Source organism: Epinephelus lanceolatus, chromosome 1 (genome assembly GCF_041903045.1).
Source record: "Epinephelus lanceolatus isolate andai-2023 chromosome 1, ASM4190304v1, whole genome shotgun sequence".
Lineage (NCBI taxonomy): Eukaryota > Metazoa > Chordata > Actinopteri > Perciformes > Serranidae > Epinephelus > Epinephelus lanceolatus.
Window position 1 is genome coordinate 50,932,009 of NC_135734.1, and position 19,239 is coordinate 50,951,247.

General features: G+C 43.7%; 1 protein-coding gene across 4 annotated transcripts in view; it reads right to left on the minus strand.

Moving 5' to 3' along the window:
- Positions 1-19,239, minus strand: part of pcbp4 (poly(rC) binding protein 4) — a 250,479-nt gene that overhangs the window by 113,250 nt on the left and 117,990 nt on the right. For all 4 annotated transcript variants that reach the window (XM_078171951.1, XM_033625743.2, XM_033625744.2 and 1 more), the window contains exons 3-5: positions 8,256-8,588; positions 5,843-5,866; positions 3,081-3,113 (exon numbers count right to left, since the gene is read on the minus strand). In XM_078171951.1, the coding sequence (XP_078028077.1) occupies positions 3,081-3,113; positions 5,843-5,866; positions 8,256-8,393 (195 nt within the window). In that variant the 5' untranslated portion in view covers positions 8,394-8,588. The remainder of the gene's footprint in view (positions 1-3,080; positions 3,114-5,842; positions 5,867-8,255; positions 8,589-19,239) is intronic.

The window sequence follows — 19,239 nt, forward strand, 5'->3', positions numbered from 1 at the left end:
AGACTTCCATCTGTGTCACCGCTGATGAGGAAATACAGCGAGTGCTGGACGGAGCAGTGAGTGACAACAACCCCGCCCACATTTAAGAGGACTGTCTGAACAGACCGAGGGTCTAGGTACCATGTCTGAAGGCTTACTGCTGGTTCCAAAGGTGCTACTTCCGTTTTCACAGGAAATTCAACGTTTACATACAGTCTCTTTCAAAATAAACGTACTATGTGGGAACAACACTGCACATTGACATTTTTTCCCTTTAACAACAAACACACATGGTTGGGTTTAAGAAAAAAAGAACAGGGTTTGTCTTTAGAATCTTTAGGGACATGAACACCACTCTCTCGTGTGAAGGTCAGTGTCTGTTGGACCCATCCACCACCCCTCCCGCCCGCCCCACTCGGACTTTCGCTGGCTTAACTTTTGTTCTTGTCCTGCCGAGTTTCCCCGACACTGTTAAACTATAACAACAACCAGCCGCGTATCATGCCGACATTAAAGGACGCCTTTTGTTGTTGGTTTCTGACACTGAAAGTCACTACCAAAGCGTTGGATTTTGACGACCTGGGAGTGAGGCCGTGCTCGACAAAGAGATGTTTTCGGGCATCGGAGAATACAGCATGTGGTTCCACAGATGCACACACATTGTTCAATCAGACTCCCCTTCATTTTTTTCTTTTCTCACTTATTGTTTATGTTGTAATACTTTGTGACATACAGTTGCAATCAAAATTATTCAACCCCCATTGCATATTAGGCTTACTGGCAAAATGTACAATTTTTCAGCTGTTTGCAATCAACAAAGTAGACAAGAACAGTTGAAATAGTTTAATAAAACTAATATTACCATGGTTTTTATCCAAATTCAACACAAAATGCTACTTTTAATCACTACTGCAGTCTCAAAATTATTCAACCCCCTGTCTCAAGCACACCTGATGCAACTAATCACAATTATTCAACCCCCTGTTTCAAGCACACCTGGTGCAACTAATCAAGGGCTTCATTAATTCAGGTGTGCTTGAGACAGAACACATAAATACCTGGACTGGCTAGGGTTTTGTTGAGAGTGACGTTTGATTGCATGTTAGAAATATGGCTAAGTCAAAAGAATTGTCCAAAAAGTTCAGAGAAGAAATCATTGCCTTGCACAAACAAGGAAAAGGATACAAAACGATAGCAAAAGCTCTGAATGTTCCTAGAGATACAGTTGGAAGCATAGTTCGCAAGTTCAAAGTTAAAGGAACAGTGGCTACACTACCTGGACGTGGCAGAAAGAGGAAACTATCAGCGGCTGCCATCAGATTCCTGAGGAGGCAAGTGGTCAAAAACCCTCGAGTGACTGCAAAACACCTGCAGCAAGACTTGGTGGCAGCAGGCACTGAGGTTTCAGTTTGCACAATAAGGCACATACTAAACACCGAAGGGCTCCATGCCCGGACTCCAAGACGTACACCACTACTGACCCAAAAGCACAAGAAAAGTCGGCTCCATTATGCTCAAAACCATATAAATAAGCCACAGAAGTTTTGGAATTCTGTTCTGTGGAGTGATGAAACAAAACTGGAACTTTTCGGGCCTATGGAACAGCGGTATGTCTGGAGGAAGAAGAATGAAGCATATGCTGAAAAGAACACCCTGCCTACAGTGAAGCATGGCGGTGGCTCAGTGATGCTCTGGGGCTGCTTTGCTGCCTCTGGCACTGGAAACCTGCAGCGTGTGGAGGGCACGATGGATTCAGTCAAGTATCAGGAAATCTTAGGTAAAAACGTCGTGCCGTCTGTGAGGAAGCTGAAGCTTGGGCGTCATTGGACCTTCCAACAGGATAATGATCCCAAGCATACCTCAAAGTCCACCAAGGCTTGGTTTCAGAAGAAGAAATGGAAGATTCTAGAGTGGCCGTCACAGTCGCCTGACTTGAACCCCATAGAAAATCTCTGGTGGGATTTGAAGAAGGCGGTTGCAAAACGCACACCCAAGAATATTACTGAACTGGAGGCCATTGCCCATGAGGAATGGGCTAAGATTCCTCAGGAACGCTGTCTGAAGCTGCTGTCTGGCTATGCATCACGTTTGCAGCAGGTCATAACAGCAAAAGGGTGCTCTACTAAGTACTGAAGATGCTTGTCATGAAGGGGATGAATAATTTTGAGACTGCAGTAGTCATTAAAAGTAGCATTTTGTGTTGAATTTGGATCAAAACGCTTGTAATATTAGTTTCATTGAATTACTTAAACAGTTCTTGTGTAATCTGTTTATTGCAAACAGCTGAGAAATTGTATATTTTGCCAATAAGCCTAATATGCAATGGGGGTTGAATAAATTTGATTGCAACTGTAGGTCTCATTTTAATAGAAAAAGGTTGTCGACAAATATTCTTTGTTTTCTTTGACGAGATGAACGCTGATTGGAACAAAAACAAATTCACGTTTCTTCCCGCATTGTGAGTAATTCTGTTATTTAAAAGCCCAGTTTCTGTTTTTCCTGCACTCTCCTTCTGCTTCTCTTGTTGTCTCTCTTAACGTCCTTCTGGCTCTCTACCTCAGTCTCACTCTTTCACTCTCGCTGTATTTGCATCTCTGTTTCCTTGAAAAGAAGGGAACGCAGAGAGGACAGATACTCCATAGGGAAGCTCCACACTCACAGCTCCGAGTCGTGCTACCATTTTGCAGGCTGCTGACAGCACAGACAGCTAAAGATGTAGCCGTCAACGTGGCTACCATCGCAGCAGGCGGCCAAAAATACAAAACACACCTTCAGATATTTACTTGTATTCTAAAAATAGGAATGACATGACAGGAATGTACATGCAGAGGGACATGTTTCGACTCCTCTGACATTTATTTTCTGCGGTTTAGATCTGATGAAAGCAGCCTTAAATGTACAGCTCAATTACTGTGGTGCTCCAGCTTCGTGTTTCTCAGTTTCAGTATGGATTTGCAGTGTTGCACTGCTTTGTGATTACGCTGTAATTATCAGGATGCATGTGAGCTGCATTTGAAGGGTTGTCATGGATTAATAAAAAATAGGAGAAGGCGACAGAGATGAAAGAATGTGCATGATGGGGACGGGTGGCGGGGTCTTACCTCTTCTCGTATTCTCTTCACTGTTTCTCCTTTCTGTGGGAAGACAAGAAACACAAAGCTGAGTTTTTTTCCCTGCAGAATTACACTCACTTAAACGTTAACAGTTTTATTAGAGTCACTAAAGTAGAGAGTACAGTTGTACAATAGTGGCTGCAAGTAAAAGAATTTGAAAGATGATGCAAGCATTAAAGTTTTGTCACCAAACTGTACTTTAAAGCTCCGTTTCCACCAAACACATTAGGTATGATACCTCTGGAACCAAAAGAAACCTCTCAGACATGGTGCCTACCCTTCTCAGGCAAGCGCAGGGGCTAAGAATGCAACGATTTGTAAATTGTTTTTGACCTATATTCAATTGAATACAGTCCAAAGACAAGATATTAAATGTTCAAACTGATAAACTGCACCATTTTTGTAAATATACAGTCATTTTGAATTTGATGCTGAAACAAGTGCCAATAAAGTCGGGAGAGGAGTGTTTACCACTGTGTGACATCATCTTTTCTTTTAGCAACACTCAGTAAGTGTTTGGGAAATTATATTTTTTTATATTATATGCTTCATAATGTTTGACATGTGTCTCAGTGTCTCGCTGGAATAAGATGGGACATCCCTGAGAAAGACGTTGTTTGGATGGCAGCATATGTTGCTCCCAAACCTGTATGTACCTTTCAGCATTCATGGAGCCTTCACAGATGCAAAGTTACCCATGATGCCATGGGCACTAGGATCTGGATGGTCCTTTTCCCCTTTGGCCCGGAGGACACGACGTCCATGATGGACTGGTCAGACCACTTTGTGTCAGTCCATCTCAGGTGAGCTCGGGCTCAGAGAAGTGGGCGGAGCATGGTAGAGTCTGAACTGTCATCTGTAGATGCAGCGATGTGTTTACTGACAGTGGCTTTCCAAAGCGTTCCTGAGCCCATGTCATAACATCCTTTAAACAGTTGTGTTGGTTTTTACTGCAGTGGTGTCTGAGGGGGTCAAAGGTCACAACCATTCAATGTTGGTTTTCAGTCTTGCCTCTTATGTGCAGAGATTTCTGCAGATTCTCTGAATCTTTCGATGATATTATTGATTGTAGATGCAAAATCCCTAAAATCCTGCAACTGTTTATTGCATAACTTTGTTATCATCATACTTTAATCTGTTACCAATAAACCTGTTCACCTGCTGAATGATCCAAACAGGGATTTTTTGAGCGTTCTATAACTTCCCCGGCCTTTCTGCTCCTGTCCCAACTCTTTTTAGAACATGTTGCAGCATCAAATTCAGAATGAGCAAATCTTTTATAAAAAAACACAAAGTTTATCAGTTTGAATACTAAATGTCTCGTGCTTTGTGCTGTATTCAAGTGAATATAAGTTAAAAAAAAAGATTTGCAAATCACTGCATTCTATTCTCATTAATGTTTTACACAACCTGGATTCCTATTTTTTTTTTTTGGAGTCTGCGTTGTAGGTAAAGAAAACAGGGCCGGATGATCTTGGTAACGAGGTGGTCAAAAGTGTATTTAAATACATTTTCCCTGGGAAGCAACCAACTGCTATTGTAATAGCAGCAGGTTAGAGCTGAAAAAGTGTAGGAGCAACTAGAGAAATAAATCCAGGTATGAAAATGAATCAGAGATTCTTTCCGGCTGCTCCTCAACAGCCACCGGGATGCCCCCGAGCAGCGGCACCGCTGGAGGTTCAGGTATTTGAGTCTAATGATGTGACTGTGACACAACAGTTTACTAAACAAGAAGAAATGTGCTCAGGAAAGGTGTGAATCAGTGATAGATCAATATTATAAAAGTAATGATGTTTGTTTGTCATATTTAACTTGGACTGAGCGGTCTAACCTTATCTCAGTTTGACACCTGTCCCGATCACATGAGCCTGTTTACGGCAGATAGGGCGGCTTTAGTGAGCATCAGCTCTGCTCCGCCGCCTGGCAGCCTTGTTTAATATGAGAAGAAACCCTGGAGAGCAGCTCCTGTGGCGCAACGACAGAATGACACGACCCGACTAGAACTGTAACGCGGTGATGTAATTTTCATGCCGTCTTAATGTCAGAGACTGCGAGCTAATAGACCACACACTGTAAGTGATGAGGAGGGGGAAATCTAAATATATGCTGAGGGAAATCAGACTCAATCATGGGTTAGTGAATGTGCTGCGAGGGCAATGGTCATTATCACACTTCACTTGGCTGTGATATATTTGGAAAAAATCCTACAGGGGTTTATTTAACACGTCCACAGTGAAATTGACTCGTATCCCTGGAGAGCAGCTCCTTTTCACTAAGTACAGATTGGAATGACATGGCCTGACTGGAAATTTTACACACTATTAATACATATTTCATGGCAACTTTATTTCGTTGTAGCAGGATTACATTGAACGTTATCTTGAGCGGCATGCTAATTTTAGAAAACCATAGACTGGAGATGGGGAGGATTTTTAAATCCATATTTCATAGATGGAGAGGGTTTTTTCTCGTGTCGATGATAATATGAAATTACTGCATGTTTTCTGATGATGCTCAAAAATTACACTGAATGACTTTTACATAGACGAGATAATTTGCAATGTGCTTTAATTTGTTCCACTGTAAAAGACATAATGTTCATCAGAGAAATCCTTCCGGTCATTTTAATTGCCTGATATTCACACTTTTGTCGTCTGAGTGCAGTGAACCAAAACATTTGAGATGGAAAGAGAGTATGTGTTTCGCTCTGTTCAGTATAGAAGGAAAAAATAATATAAACTTCAGCTCACCTTGCCGATAATGCTTCCTACTTCCTGTGGAGAAAACACAAACAGAAAATGTTACTATTGTGGTCCTCAGAGGACACACAGACACACACAGTTTTTATGTCTTTCTGTCATTTTTAGGACAAAAGCACGACGTGGAGACTCAGCTTTGACTGGTGAAGCAGCAGTGGGACACTGACAGACCAAAACCGAACATCAGAAAGACAAACTAGAAAATACCAAAACTAAAAAATTCTGAGATATGTTACATTTGAATGAATTCAGAATTTGCAAAAACAAACCTCAGTGGACACTTAGAGTTAGAAGATGAGGCTGGTCTTATCGAGTGTTTTTCATACTGTCAACAAATCCCCCAAAATGACGAAATGTCTGCAGCTCTCAGCCTTGAGCTTAATCTCTAGAAACATGTCAGATATTTCAGGAGGAAGCTCAGTAATTTCCTCAAACAGCTGCTCACTGCAGTTTTTATCAAACAAACAGGAAGAAATAGTGCATTTGTTGGGACTATTTTCAGCGGCGGAGTAATCAACAGTTGGTGCTGAGGTGAGTATTTGTGAGGGTCCAAGGACAGAGCTGTAAAGCCCTCTGAGGTAAATTGTGATTTGTGATATTTGGCTTTATAAATAAAACTGAACTGAATTTAATTTATTCCCAGCTCTACACACTGGTGCATAATTTGATAACGCTGCCAACTAACACATCAACCATCTAACTTTGCAACTGACACTTTTCTCACGCTCCTACGCCACAGTCTTTGCACGCCACACATCCATTTTCTCACGCAGTGAAAAACACATTTATAGCTGATGATGTTACAGACAAATAGAAGACGCTGACAGTGCACAGACAGACATGCAGCAGCGTGTTAGCCCTGTGGTCAAGCTAGTGGTGGCCGCCACACTGTGGTGAAGTTGGTTTGAGGTTCAATATTTAATCAATATTATCAATGTTGATATTCGTTCTCAGCTTCATGCAAGAGGGTTCCTGGTTTGAACCCCGGGGTGGGGGAGCCCTTCTGTGCAGAGTTTGTATGTTCTCCCCGTGTCAGCGTGGGTTTCCTCCAGGTGCTCTGACATGTTCTCCCCGTGTCAGCGTGGGTTTCCTCCAAGTGCTCCGACATGTTCTCCCTGTGTCAGCGTGGGTTTCCTCCAAGTGCTCCGACATGTTCTCCCCGTGTCAGCGTGGGTTTCCTCCAGGTGCTCTGACATGTTCTCCCCGTGTCAGCGTGGGTTTCCTCCAAGTGCTCCGACATGTTCTCCCCGTGTCAGCGTGGGTTTCCTCCAAGTGCTCCGACATGTTCTCCCCGTGTCAGCGTGGGTTTCCTCCAGGTGCTCTGACATGTTCTCCCTGTGTCAGCGTGGGTTTCCTCCAGGTGCTCCGACATGTTCTCCCCATGTCAGCGTGGGTTTCCTCCAGGTTATTCAGCTTCCTCCCACAGTCCAAAGACATGCAGGTTAATTGGTGACTCTAAATTGTCCGTAGGTGTGAATGTGAGTGTGAATGGTTGTCTGTCTCTATGTGTCAGTCCTGTGATAGTCTGGTGACCTGTCCAGGGTGAACCCTGCCTCTCACCCAGTGTCAGCTGGGATAGGCTCCACCCCCCCACGACTCCTAACAGGATAAGCGGTTACAGAAAAAGAATGAATGAGTTTCACGCGACGTTGGCAGCAAGAGGACGGTTTAGCTCAACTCGGGGCTGACTGAGGGGTCATCAATCTATATCTGTTCAAATAACAAAACCTTTTTTGATACCTTAATGCTGACCTGCCAATATTAGTAAATTAAGTAAGTTACTTAAAAATTCCACTAAATTGGTCTCATTTAACACACTCATTTTCATTATAAATGTGTGGTTCATTTATTTTACATAAATATAACCTCCAGTGTCACATTAAGTTTCATTCATATTCACAAACAGCACTGAAAATGTAATTAAGAGGAGTTAATACTCGAAGTGTAGAGGTCAATATTCAGCCAGTAATATTAATTAATTAATTAATTAATTAAAATGAAGAAATATTCATGTAAAATAGAAGAAAAGAAGTTACCAAAGAATTTGTAACATGATTTTAAGAAAACTTATTATTAGTGTATATCAATGTTTGCTGGTGAGTTTGAAAAGTTTGCTGACTGTAGCTGACTTGTTTATCGATTGTTTGGTCTGTGACGTAACAGGTCAACCAGAGACGATCCAATACTAACAAGCTGAAAGGGGCATATTGTCCTTTTAATAACAACAGAGCTCGACAGCAAAGAGGAAGAAGATACATCAGGACGGTTGATACACACACACACACACACACACACACACACACACACAGAGCACTGTAGCAGATACATTTCCTGCTGGTTTAGATCTGTTGGCTTTAAGAAAAGTACAGAATATTTCCAGCCTGATGTCATTCACTCCTCTCACCTTTCCGTGCATGAGGAGGCGCAGTGTGAGCGTGACTCCCATGGCCCCGTCTCCAAACTCCTGTTCACAGCTCATGGTGGTGGTGGTGGTGGTGTGGTGGGTGGAGGTGTGGGTGGACTCTGCTGCTGGGAGACGCATGAAGGTCCGAGGCCCCGAGGCGTATGGAGCTTTCCAGAACACCACAGAGAACCCTTTGGAGAACCCGGCGAGGAACCCTTGGAGAGCCCTGGAGCTGTGAGAGGGGTGAGGGGAGGTTGGGTTCGGGGGTGGACGGTGGGACGGTCCTGGGAGTCGGTGTCAGGGGTGGATTTTATCTCTGCTCCTGTTTCAACTCTGTGGAGAGGAGGAGGAGGAGGAGAGAGGGAAGATTTTATAGGTCACTGTGTTACAACAATCCATCCACCGTCGTCTCTACAGTTATGCTCAAGTTTACATGATGAATGTGTCCGTGATTTTTTTAGGAGTTTGTTGTGGTGAAGCAACACATTTAAGCTCATATGTGTGCAGTAAGTATTAATGACTCAGTAGAAAAAGACAAACAGGACAAATCTTGCAACAACAGGTTAAAAAGACAAAGATAGTTAGAAGCTAAACTTAAGGCTACAGGTGATAGTGTAAAAGTGAACCACCACATTGCTGATGATCGAAACAGAGGACAACAGATAAAAGGGGAAACGCCAATATTCAACCAGCTGTGCGTCATGGTAGTGTGTGCAGATGAACATTGTTTAACTTCCCCCTGTGCCTTCAGCCACTGGACCTCCACTGGCAAACGGGCAGCCACGAGGAGCTCTGAGGGAAGCCAAACACAGGGTTCCTCTGCAGTGTGGTAGTTCTTGATTCAGTGTTAAAGTCTTTAAAAGCAAAAGTAGCTTGTGTTTACAGTCAGCAGGCTAACATTAAACCCTCAGTAGCTGGCTAGCTAACCCTACACTTTTCAGGGTTTGATTTTGGTTTTGGAACAGGGAAGAGACGTTTATTTCCCTCCAACCTCTCCAGGTAATGAGTATCATTAATACACAAGGTGCCCCAGGCACAACATTTAACTCCAAATCCACAAAACCAGCCTGAAAATGAAGGAAATCTGAAACAACTGCATCAGAGTCTAAAGAGCACAGCTGTGTTGTTGTGGGGCTGACTGGTCAGTATGTGTTCGTGGGGCGCGACTTAGCAAAGGGTCAATTATAAAGCAGCAGCCAACAATGTAGGAAAAGAGAACTAAATTACAGTTCATTCATTCATTCATTTTCCATAAACTGCTTATATTGTTGGGGGTTGCAGGGGGGTGGAGCCTATCCCAGCTGACATTGGGCGAGAGGCAGGGTTCACCCTGGACAGGTCATCAGACTATCACAGGGCTGACACATAAGCCCTTTTAGACAGGAGTTGTGCAAATCTGCAGGAAAGCCCAATCAGTGTTTTTTCAGCATTGGCAGTATAAAAACAAAATCGGGGAGTGCAGCAAAATGCCGCCTACCTACTTTTGTTTATACAGAATGTGCCTTTTTCGGGGCAATGGGGGGCGTGAGCAAGTAACAAAACGTGTAGCTCAGCGTGTGACGTAAACAGTGACGTGGGAGGGAAGCCGCGGCTGGTCAGTCCTTCGGCGATTCTCTCGTAAGTCGGCCCGTTCTTCACCGTCCCCGTCATCTGACGGTTAATGGCCTCTTCGTTTGCGAGGACAAGGAGGGCGCGCAATTCCTTGTCTCCCCAGTTGCTCATCTTTACAGTGTCTGTCAGGTTTGTGTTTCCCTCTTGCTACTAGCTGCTCGCTAATTCCTGCTATCAGCTGTTTCCTGTTTATCCACCGCCAGTGGCTCGCACGTGCAGCGTCATCAACAGCTCCTCCCACAAGTCATCAACAGCCCCTCCTGTTGCAAAAGGCCGCCTTGGTCTGTTTAAACCAAAAAGGTTCCACCAATATGTCTACCCTACGAGGCGGAAAATTGGGCACCTCGGATCAACTCACCAATCCGGCTCTGTGTGTCTAAACGCTCGCAGCTTGCCGGCAAAACGGCCCAACATTCGGGGAAAATCTGGCAGTGTAAAAGGGGCTGAAGAGACAGACAACCATTCACACTCACATTCACACCTACAGACAATTTAGAGTCACCAATTAACCTGCATGTCTTTGGACTGTGGGAGGAAGCTGGAGCACCTGGAGGAAACCCACGCTGACACAGGGAGAACACAAGAAAGTTAAAGGAGCTGATGAGATGACATTTCACTGCAGCTGTACCTTGTATATTTCCATATGACAAATAAATGATTGATTTTTATCACGTCAGCTGCTCTGAGTATCAAATACTGCTGCTGATGGGTTTACATTTGTCAGTGCACCTCACAGAGACGCTTAAGGGTGCCTTTAGCATTTACATCACACGGCGTGACAAAGTGTGGGTATCTGACGCCCTGGGAATGATAACGTTCTGATTATACTGTATGTTTAGGTTTGCTTTACACTGCTGTAGTAAAAGTCCCCACAAGTACAGTAACAAACACTGGTGTGTGTGCTCATTTGCATTAGTGGGTGTACGTAGTCAAGTGTTGCCAAGACACAGAGCTGGCAAATGCATGTGTTTGCATGTATGTGTGTGCATGTGTGTGTGTGTGTTTGGCTCTATAGCCACGAGGCCTACAAGGCATTTCATTGATTCAACATCCTGAGCAGCAGGAGCGAGCCGACTGCGGCGCAGTAAGAGGTGTGGAAATTAACATAATTTCTCAAGTGTCAGAAGCTAGTCAACAAGCCAGCGCGGTAATTTAAAAATTAATTGGGAACTCTGTTTAAAAAGCTTAGGGGGCTGAATTAAATAAGCTTTTGGCCATGGAAATGTCACTCAAGCGTGATGATACTTAAGCATTTCCTCTTACCCCAAACCCTCCAAAACAGAAAGAGAAACAGCAAACTTCAGCTGTGCCTGCATACTAAAGAAGTGCTCTCACTCTGTTCCTGAATACACACTCACACTGACACATCTGTGCAAGTGTGTGTGTGTGTTTTGCACATCATTACATCTCGCACTACTGCCATTTGTGTGTTTTTATGTTTCTGTGTGTGTCTGTGTGTGTGGAGAGCAGTCTTTCAGGCATCTGTCTCTATGCCAAAAGGGATCCTCAGTGACATAAGGTATGCAGATGAATAAATAAAAGGTGTGTGTGAATAGGTGTTGCTTCCTATACAAACATCTGTGTATACGCATGTGTTCCTGTGTATGTGCAGACCCTATGTATGCATCTCCGTTTGCACTGTGAGCGCCTGCATCTCCCAGTCTCATAAAAAATACACAGTCGGAGCCAAAGTAGGTCACAAATGCGATGCGGGCTGTCTGGCACGCTAGACGAGCAGCGTCTCACGGCGACGCGCAGAAACACACACGGGGAGGCTGCTTTAACTTCACACAGAGACCACCTGAGAAACAGGAAGCTGATGAGAGGTGGGCGGAGAGTTGATAGAAAGGAGAGGAAGAATGACAGAAGACGCTTTGTAAGAGCACCTGGCGAGCGAGGGAAGAGACTGAGATGCTTGTCAACACGAGTGTTTCGTCGTCTTCAGATGAATTCATTTCTTCACAGTACAGGTCAAGTGGGTGTGTATCTGTGTGTGTGTGTGCGCTTTAAAACCATGTCGCTGTGTGGGAATGTATAATGTGTGTGTCCTTGTGCAGTGTGTTGCACCGCTTGGGTACTTGTGTGCATTGGAGTGTGTGTGTGTGCTTGGTTGAGTGATGAGTGCCTGTATCTGAAAGGATGCATTTACTATTTTTTTCCGGGGAAGCGTGTGTGTGTGTGTGTGTGTGTGTGTGTGTGTGTGTGAGAGAGAAAAATGCAAATACAGAACATATGAATTATTGAAACTCTCTTAGATGCTTCAGCATGGGGTTAAAACCATGGCCTGCCCACCCCCCTTTGCGTCATACATGATCGCGCACACACACACACACACACACACACACACACACACACACACACACAGAGTTAACATCCCTGTGGACCTGTCCTTGTACAAATGGACTCAGGGGAATAAGCCATGAATCAACCATGCATGAGGTCAGCACTGAGAGCGTGTGTGTGTGTGTGTGTGTGTGTGTTTGTATTACTCACGTTATGGGGACAAAAAAAAATGTACTGACTCTGTCACTTTATGGGGACTCATGTCTTAAATCAGCTGACCCCCCCACAGGGTAACTTTTAGGGTTAAGACCTGATCTTTAGGTTGATGACTGGCATGTAGTGGTCAGACAAACATCTGCACTGGGGCTGCCACACTGTGAGATTTTCACTGTACAATTAAGCAACCTCAGCAAACACCGTATCACAGCCTATTAACCTGAAAGTGCAGAGCTGATCTTCTTCCAGGCGCTGTTTGTGTGTAAGCCTATCTTCTGTAGGACAGATGTGATGCTCTGACAGCTCTGCACTGACATGATCAACAACCTCTGCTCCATATTTATCACAGACTACTTTTACGGAAGAAGGGAAAGATATCTGTCGGCTGTGATTGGTTGTTCCTCGTCACATGACATGAGGTGAGTGGTGCTGCGTTCTAAAAGTCGAACTCAATTTATCTCAGAGCGCTGTCGCTGTGCTCTGAAGAACAGGCGCTCAAGAACACGTGCGAGCCGCTTTGGTGTCACTCTGGCACGTCTGCATTGAAAACAATGAATCTGAGAGCATAAAAAACACAGCATGTGTACGAAAACATAGTTAAGTATGTAATTAACCAAACAGGTCAGGTGTGAGAGCACCCTTAGTGACCCGTGGGAACAACAATTATTGAACTTGGTCCAGTATTGAGGGGGAGCGCTGCAGCCAGCACAAGCAATGTTTGCATCGTCAATTTACGTCAATTAAAAGTTTTCATAACTCGCAGGCTCAGATTGTTTTGTGTCCAAGTTTCCCCCATGTGGAAGTCTGGCTCTGAAATCTCAGCTAAATATTCAGCCATGACATTTAAAATCTTTTAGATAAGAGTAAGATACACTGCACCCAAACACCACAAACTGTCAGTCGCCCTCCTCTCTCTCCGATGCTTTTGTCCTGCAACAAGTCACCTCTCGTGAGATTTCACTTCTCATCAGCAAGACATAGACACAAAACAGACTGGAACAAGCAAAAGGTACAGGAAACATTTTGTTTCTCGGTAGGATCCTTTCTGTAATATTGTCAGCCACTCACAGCAACAATCTGAACTGGTCAGTGGCCAGAACATGCATTTTAATGGGCTTTAGAGCGCGTTCACATCAGGGTCAATCCAAGCTTGAGTCCACTGTGAAGTAAAGTAAATGTTACTGTGTTGGGCTGCACATATTTAATTTAGAAAATGGACATAAAGCCACAGTTTCTTGTCTGTTTACTGTTTGTTTTTAGTTTATTAGCAGTGTTGCAGTTGTTAGCCCTCAGGTGCACTCCCTCCCTGCTGGACACCATCACATTGTTTCAGGACAATACAGTTAAAGTATTTAACTTTGAGCCCCATTTCTGAGTTGTTTATGATGAAATAGAGAGGCTCAGAGCAAAATAGTTACGACTGCTCATTTTCGAAGAAAGGAGAATTTAGCTTTCCCCTGCCTGGCTTAAAGGTATAATATGTAGTTTTTCCACATAAAAATTTCTAAAAACGACTAAAGCAATATTATATATTTTGTTTAGTTGTGTACTTTGATTATCAGAAATGTTTCCAACAATTTTTCAAACCCAGATAAATATGAAATATTAATAAAAGTTACAGACCGTGTCATTAGGTCACATGTCAATGGCGACGTAACTCCAGTTACCATAGCCATTAAATGAAGGAGAAGAAGAAGAAGCAGACCGGATGAGACGTCGGAGAATGAACGTTACTGTTGCTAGGCTAAGCTAACTCGTCATGGATCATGATTATGCATTGACGGTTGCTGCACCTTCTGACACCGAAGCTGTCACGGTAAACAAGCCGGTAAAACGGAAACGTACGGGTCAACCAAGCAATCCCAGAAGAATGTGGGATAAGAAGAGAGCTAAATCAAGGATAAATATTGGTGTGGCCTTTCCGAGATGGAGACAGCTTCGTGAAAATCTAGGACTACAATTCAACGCCGACCTCGCGTGTGTTCTACTAGACAGGTAAGCAAACATCTGGCTGATATTATCGAAATATTAATCATTTCCACCAGTGTACTGCAAGCACTGCTGCCCGCCGGGGCACCAGCGCTGCGGCCAGCGGCAGATCTATATCTGTTATATGACTACAACTCCCATGATCCCACGCTACTTTGTGACGTCATCCAACTCTGTCTTCTGTTATTGTTTTGGTTTGAGACCCCTAGCGGCAGAAAATTACATATTGCACGTTTAACACTGCTGCCTATGGCCATGTGTGAACCTGTCCTAAAACCACCCTGTTTTCAAAGCCATGAAACTCACCGAGTGCTCAGTGGTGTTCGTTGATGTTCTGACATAAAAATCATAGCAAACTGTGGTTTCCATCCATGTTTTCACTCTTCATCTCGACTGTGGAACTATTTTTCAGCTGCCTCACACCCGTGTGTAAACTTCCGCTTGATCGTTCGTTTGACCCTGAAGCGTTATACACTGCAGCCAACTTGATGGCGATAATGCTCCTTTACTTGGGTGTCGCCAACCAGCAGGAAACCACTGCAATGTAATGGGACACAGAGAAGAAGCAGAAGAAGAAGAAGGTTGGCGTTGTGTTCAAGGGCATCGTACTGCGAAGGTTGTTAACAAGCGAGTAATCTATTGTGCAGTTGTTTAGAACTTATCACAAATCGTTTTAGTTGGTTCTCGTTCTTCCTCCAGGAGCGCACACAGCACTGTTGAGCTGGCACTTTCTCTGAGCTAAAAGACTACAATGACTACAACCTTGTTGTAAACAACCCCCTTTCTGTTTCCAGTGGCGGATTACTACCAACGTACAATGAGGCTTCTATAGAAAACCAATGGATTACACAAAATGTCAAATAAATCATCACGGAAACCACAGTTTGCTACGATTTTTATGTCAGAACATTAACGAACACCACTGACCACTCTGTGAGTTTCATGGCTTTGAACACCAACGTTTAGGGTGGTTTTAGGACAGGTTCACACATGGCCATAGGCAGCAGTGTTAAGCCAGGCAGGAGAAAGACAAATTCTCCGAAAATCACTATTTTGGTCTTAACCACTCTAGTTCATCATAAACAACCCAGAAATGGGGCTCAAAGTGCAAAATACCGGACTTCTCCTTTAAGCCCTGTTCCCACTGACGCCCACTAACATCTGGCTTTGGTCTGCAGTAGGAAAGGTTACAGTTGGTATTCATCAAATGCCTCTGCATTAGTCACGAGTTTTAATCGGCTTCAACTCCGCCCCTGATCGGCAGAAATTTAAAAATAACTTCCATGTGGACACACTAATTGTTGCCCCTTTTCTAGCACAATGCAACGACGCACTGCCACATACTCTGTCCGTCTCCATCCCAGCAGCACTCGAGCATCGCTGCAAATTAGTTGGGAGTGAATCTATTTTCAGCAGGTGTTTCCGTGTTTAAAAAAAACTGCATGTGCGCACTGATTTTTGGTTAAAAAAAAAGGACGTTATTCTCAATAACATAATAAAGATAATTCAAAATTATCCCGATACCTCAACACAACATCTTCCCTCTTACTGATGACCAGTTTCCCACCGACTCATCAGCCAGAGCAGTCGTTCATATCAGCGTCTCCAAAAATAAGTCAAGGAAACTGTTGTGAAAGAACTGACCAGAGAGAACGTCTGTGTGTCTAAATACGAATCAGAGAGAGGCATGGCAGGAGAGATGAAGAGGAAGGGAACACAAAGGGAGAGACGTTCAGAAAGAGACGGAGGAGGAAATGGGAGAACAAAACAGTGGAGCAGAACACAGTCTGGATAGATTTCACGGCCATACGGTAAATCATTGTATTGGATTTGATTACCAGGTGGGTAGGTCTGATTGATTCTGGCCAGCAACAACTCATTTCTAAAAACTGATTGGATTAAACGCTGAGCCAAAAACTCATTCCTTAAAGCTGATTGGATTAAAACGCCGACCGGCTGATTTAAATCATGTCACTGGTGAACGGTCGGTGGCGGTGTCAAGGACAACACGGCCGTAAAGTCTAAAATAAAAAGGGAGAGAAAAATGTCACCAATACAAAAGCCTGCTGGGACGTACGTGTGTGTGTGTGTGTGTGTGTGTGTGTGTGTGTGTGTGTGTGTGGAGTTTTTAATGTTACGATATAAATGTGTGCAGCAGTGGTTTCTTGGACCCTCTTGCTTGTTAAAAGAGCTTCTCTGTGTAACATTCATCAAAATCGCTTGAGTGAATGTAGCAAAGTACATTCACTCAAGTAGGTCAACTCTGACATACTTGTATTTTACTCAATATTTCCAGTTAGTTAGTTCACTGTTCCAATGACCACCAACTCTGCTTTGGTCAAAATAAACCCTTAATTCACAGCATTAGATGTGAACCTAAAGTCTAAACTCTCTCTGCTCTCTCGGGCTGGCTGTCCTGTGATGCCAGGTTCAGACTACACAACATTTTTGTCTGTTCCAACAGTCACTACGTCAGATTAAGAGACTGTGGAGTCATAAATTCATGCCGTGACTTTGCAGACAGAAAAAAGAAAAGAAGCCAGCACTTCAGTGTGAAGAAGACTTTCTGTCGAATCGTCTGTGTTTCTGGTAACGCCACCCAAGTTGGTTTATTAAATTCACCAAAAGGACATTTGTGAGTGCTGGCTTCTTTTCTTTTTTCTGCTGCTTTTGGCTGTGCACCTGTTGAGTGGATTTATTTTGAGAGTGCTTGCTTCTTTCCTATGTGAATTTGCAGACAGACATGACAGACTACACCTTGGTCCACAACCAATTCTCAGTGCATGATGTCATTGGGTTATTTTTGTCCTATTTTTTTATCATTATTATTTCAGTCACTGTGTCTTTTCACGTTCCAGCTGAAATGTTGTTGTAGTAACATAAAAAGTGTCACCAGATGGCAGGAAGGAGCTACATTTGAAGTGCCGCGTGCAGACTATGTAAGTCACTGAATCCTCCACAACAAGTTCCTGCAAATGTTTCAAAATAAAACCCTTTTTAGAAAATGTAGGGATTCTCTCAGCTGAAATTATAGGGGCTTTTAATTTGAAACAGCTACAGGAAGTGTTGAGTTTGAAATGATGGCGTGACACATAAAATTTAACAGGATTAAACTAAAAACAGAATGAGAAGTAACGTCCTGTTCCTAATGCAGTGTGTTTGAGATGCAGCTGGTAGCCTCTGCAGCTGTGCTGAGTAAAGGCCCAGACACTTTCTGTGACTTTGATTCCTTTATATCCTCCATTATGAAGAAAGAACATTGTTTGCTAGCTTGATGCTAATGGCAGTACTCAGCGGGTTGATAAAGTGCCTCTGCTGTTTCCTTTTTACTCTGTGTGCTAACGTCCCTACAGGAAATATCTAAAAGGCTGGGCTATTGTTGTCCTACAGTTTCCATGGCAGCAGATCGCTCTGTGTTCCTATTGGTCAAAGTGACGGCTGTGGCGGGAGAAGTCGTGGAGGACAAAAAGAAAATCAAACATGCTAGACTTTCTGTCGGGACGTCGTGAGGCGTCTCAGACGTGGTGTCGGTTGTTGTCGTCATGGCCGTGAACAATCCAAGCCGACACAGTACGACAGCCGCGTCAGGCTATAATCGGGCTGATGTTGTGTAGTCTGAACCCAGCATAAGGTTTTCTTCACCATTCCCAAACAACTCAGCTGCCTGTTGCAGCAGACTGACCCCTGGTGGTGCCTGATGTGCACTACATGCAAAACATCCTCATAACAGCCTCTCTACATGAGGTCAACTGAAAGATTATCGTCTGTATATTTGACATTTTTGAAAACCATACAGTCTGGATTTCCCTCCTTTATGATCACTTGCCCCGCCCAAATGTGTTTCACCTGTGTCTCAGTGTGTTTCACTTGTGTCTCATTGTCTCCCTTGTCTTAGAGTATTTAAGTCTCATCTTCCCCTCCCTTGTTGCCAGATCGTCTTTACCTTCAAGTGAGACTTCCACCGGTTTTCCAAGTGTTTCTTGTGTGTGCCTTCTGACCACCCTGTTTGCCTGTCGATTTGCATACTTTTGTCTGTGTCACTGATCACCTGAGCCTGATCAAAGACCCTAAACTTTTATCTGAGTCTGTGTCTGCTTTGTGAGTCCTTCTCCAGTTTGTGCCTGACAGCATAAGACTGTTTAGAGTTTCAAGTTTTATATCGCACTTTAAAAAGCTAAACAGATTTTTCACCAAAGTGCTTAACAGAGACAGACATATGTGTACAGAGTTAAACCAGATCAAAATAAATCAAGTTAAAACACAGGAAATCGGATTAAAAAAAAAAACAAAAAAAACAGCTCAAACACAATTAAAGCCAGAGAATAAAAATGGGTCCTAAGGTGCTCCTTAAAAGCATCAACAGACTGATCCTGTCTAATGGTTCCAGAGCAGAGGAGCCGCTACAGAAAAAGCCCCGTCTCCGACCTTTCGTTATCAAGAACAGGGCGCAGCCAACACGCCACAGTCGTTGGATCTGCTGGTGCTGTGAGGGGTACGGAGCTCTGAGATGGTTAATGTGTGAGTCTGTTATAGGTATGAAAGTGTGTGTGTGTTCTGTGCATGTATGCCTCATGTGTGCACACGTCTTAGTGTGCGTCCCAGTTTGTGTAGGTGTGTATGCACAGATGTATGGAAGTGTGTATGTGTGGTGTGGTAGGTGTGTGTGTTGTGACTGAAGGCATCAGACAATGATGTCATGGCATGGGATGGCGGGGTAGGGAGTGAGAGCAAGTGACATCACTGCCAGTGTATGTGTGTGTGTGTAAGAGAGAGAAGCTGACATCACTGCCTATCTATGTGTGTGTGTGTGTGTGTGTGTGTGTCTGAGAGGATGACACAAGTCTCTATTTAAAGACAACAAAATCTAGCAAGAGGAAGAGGAGGG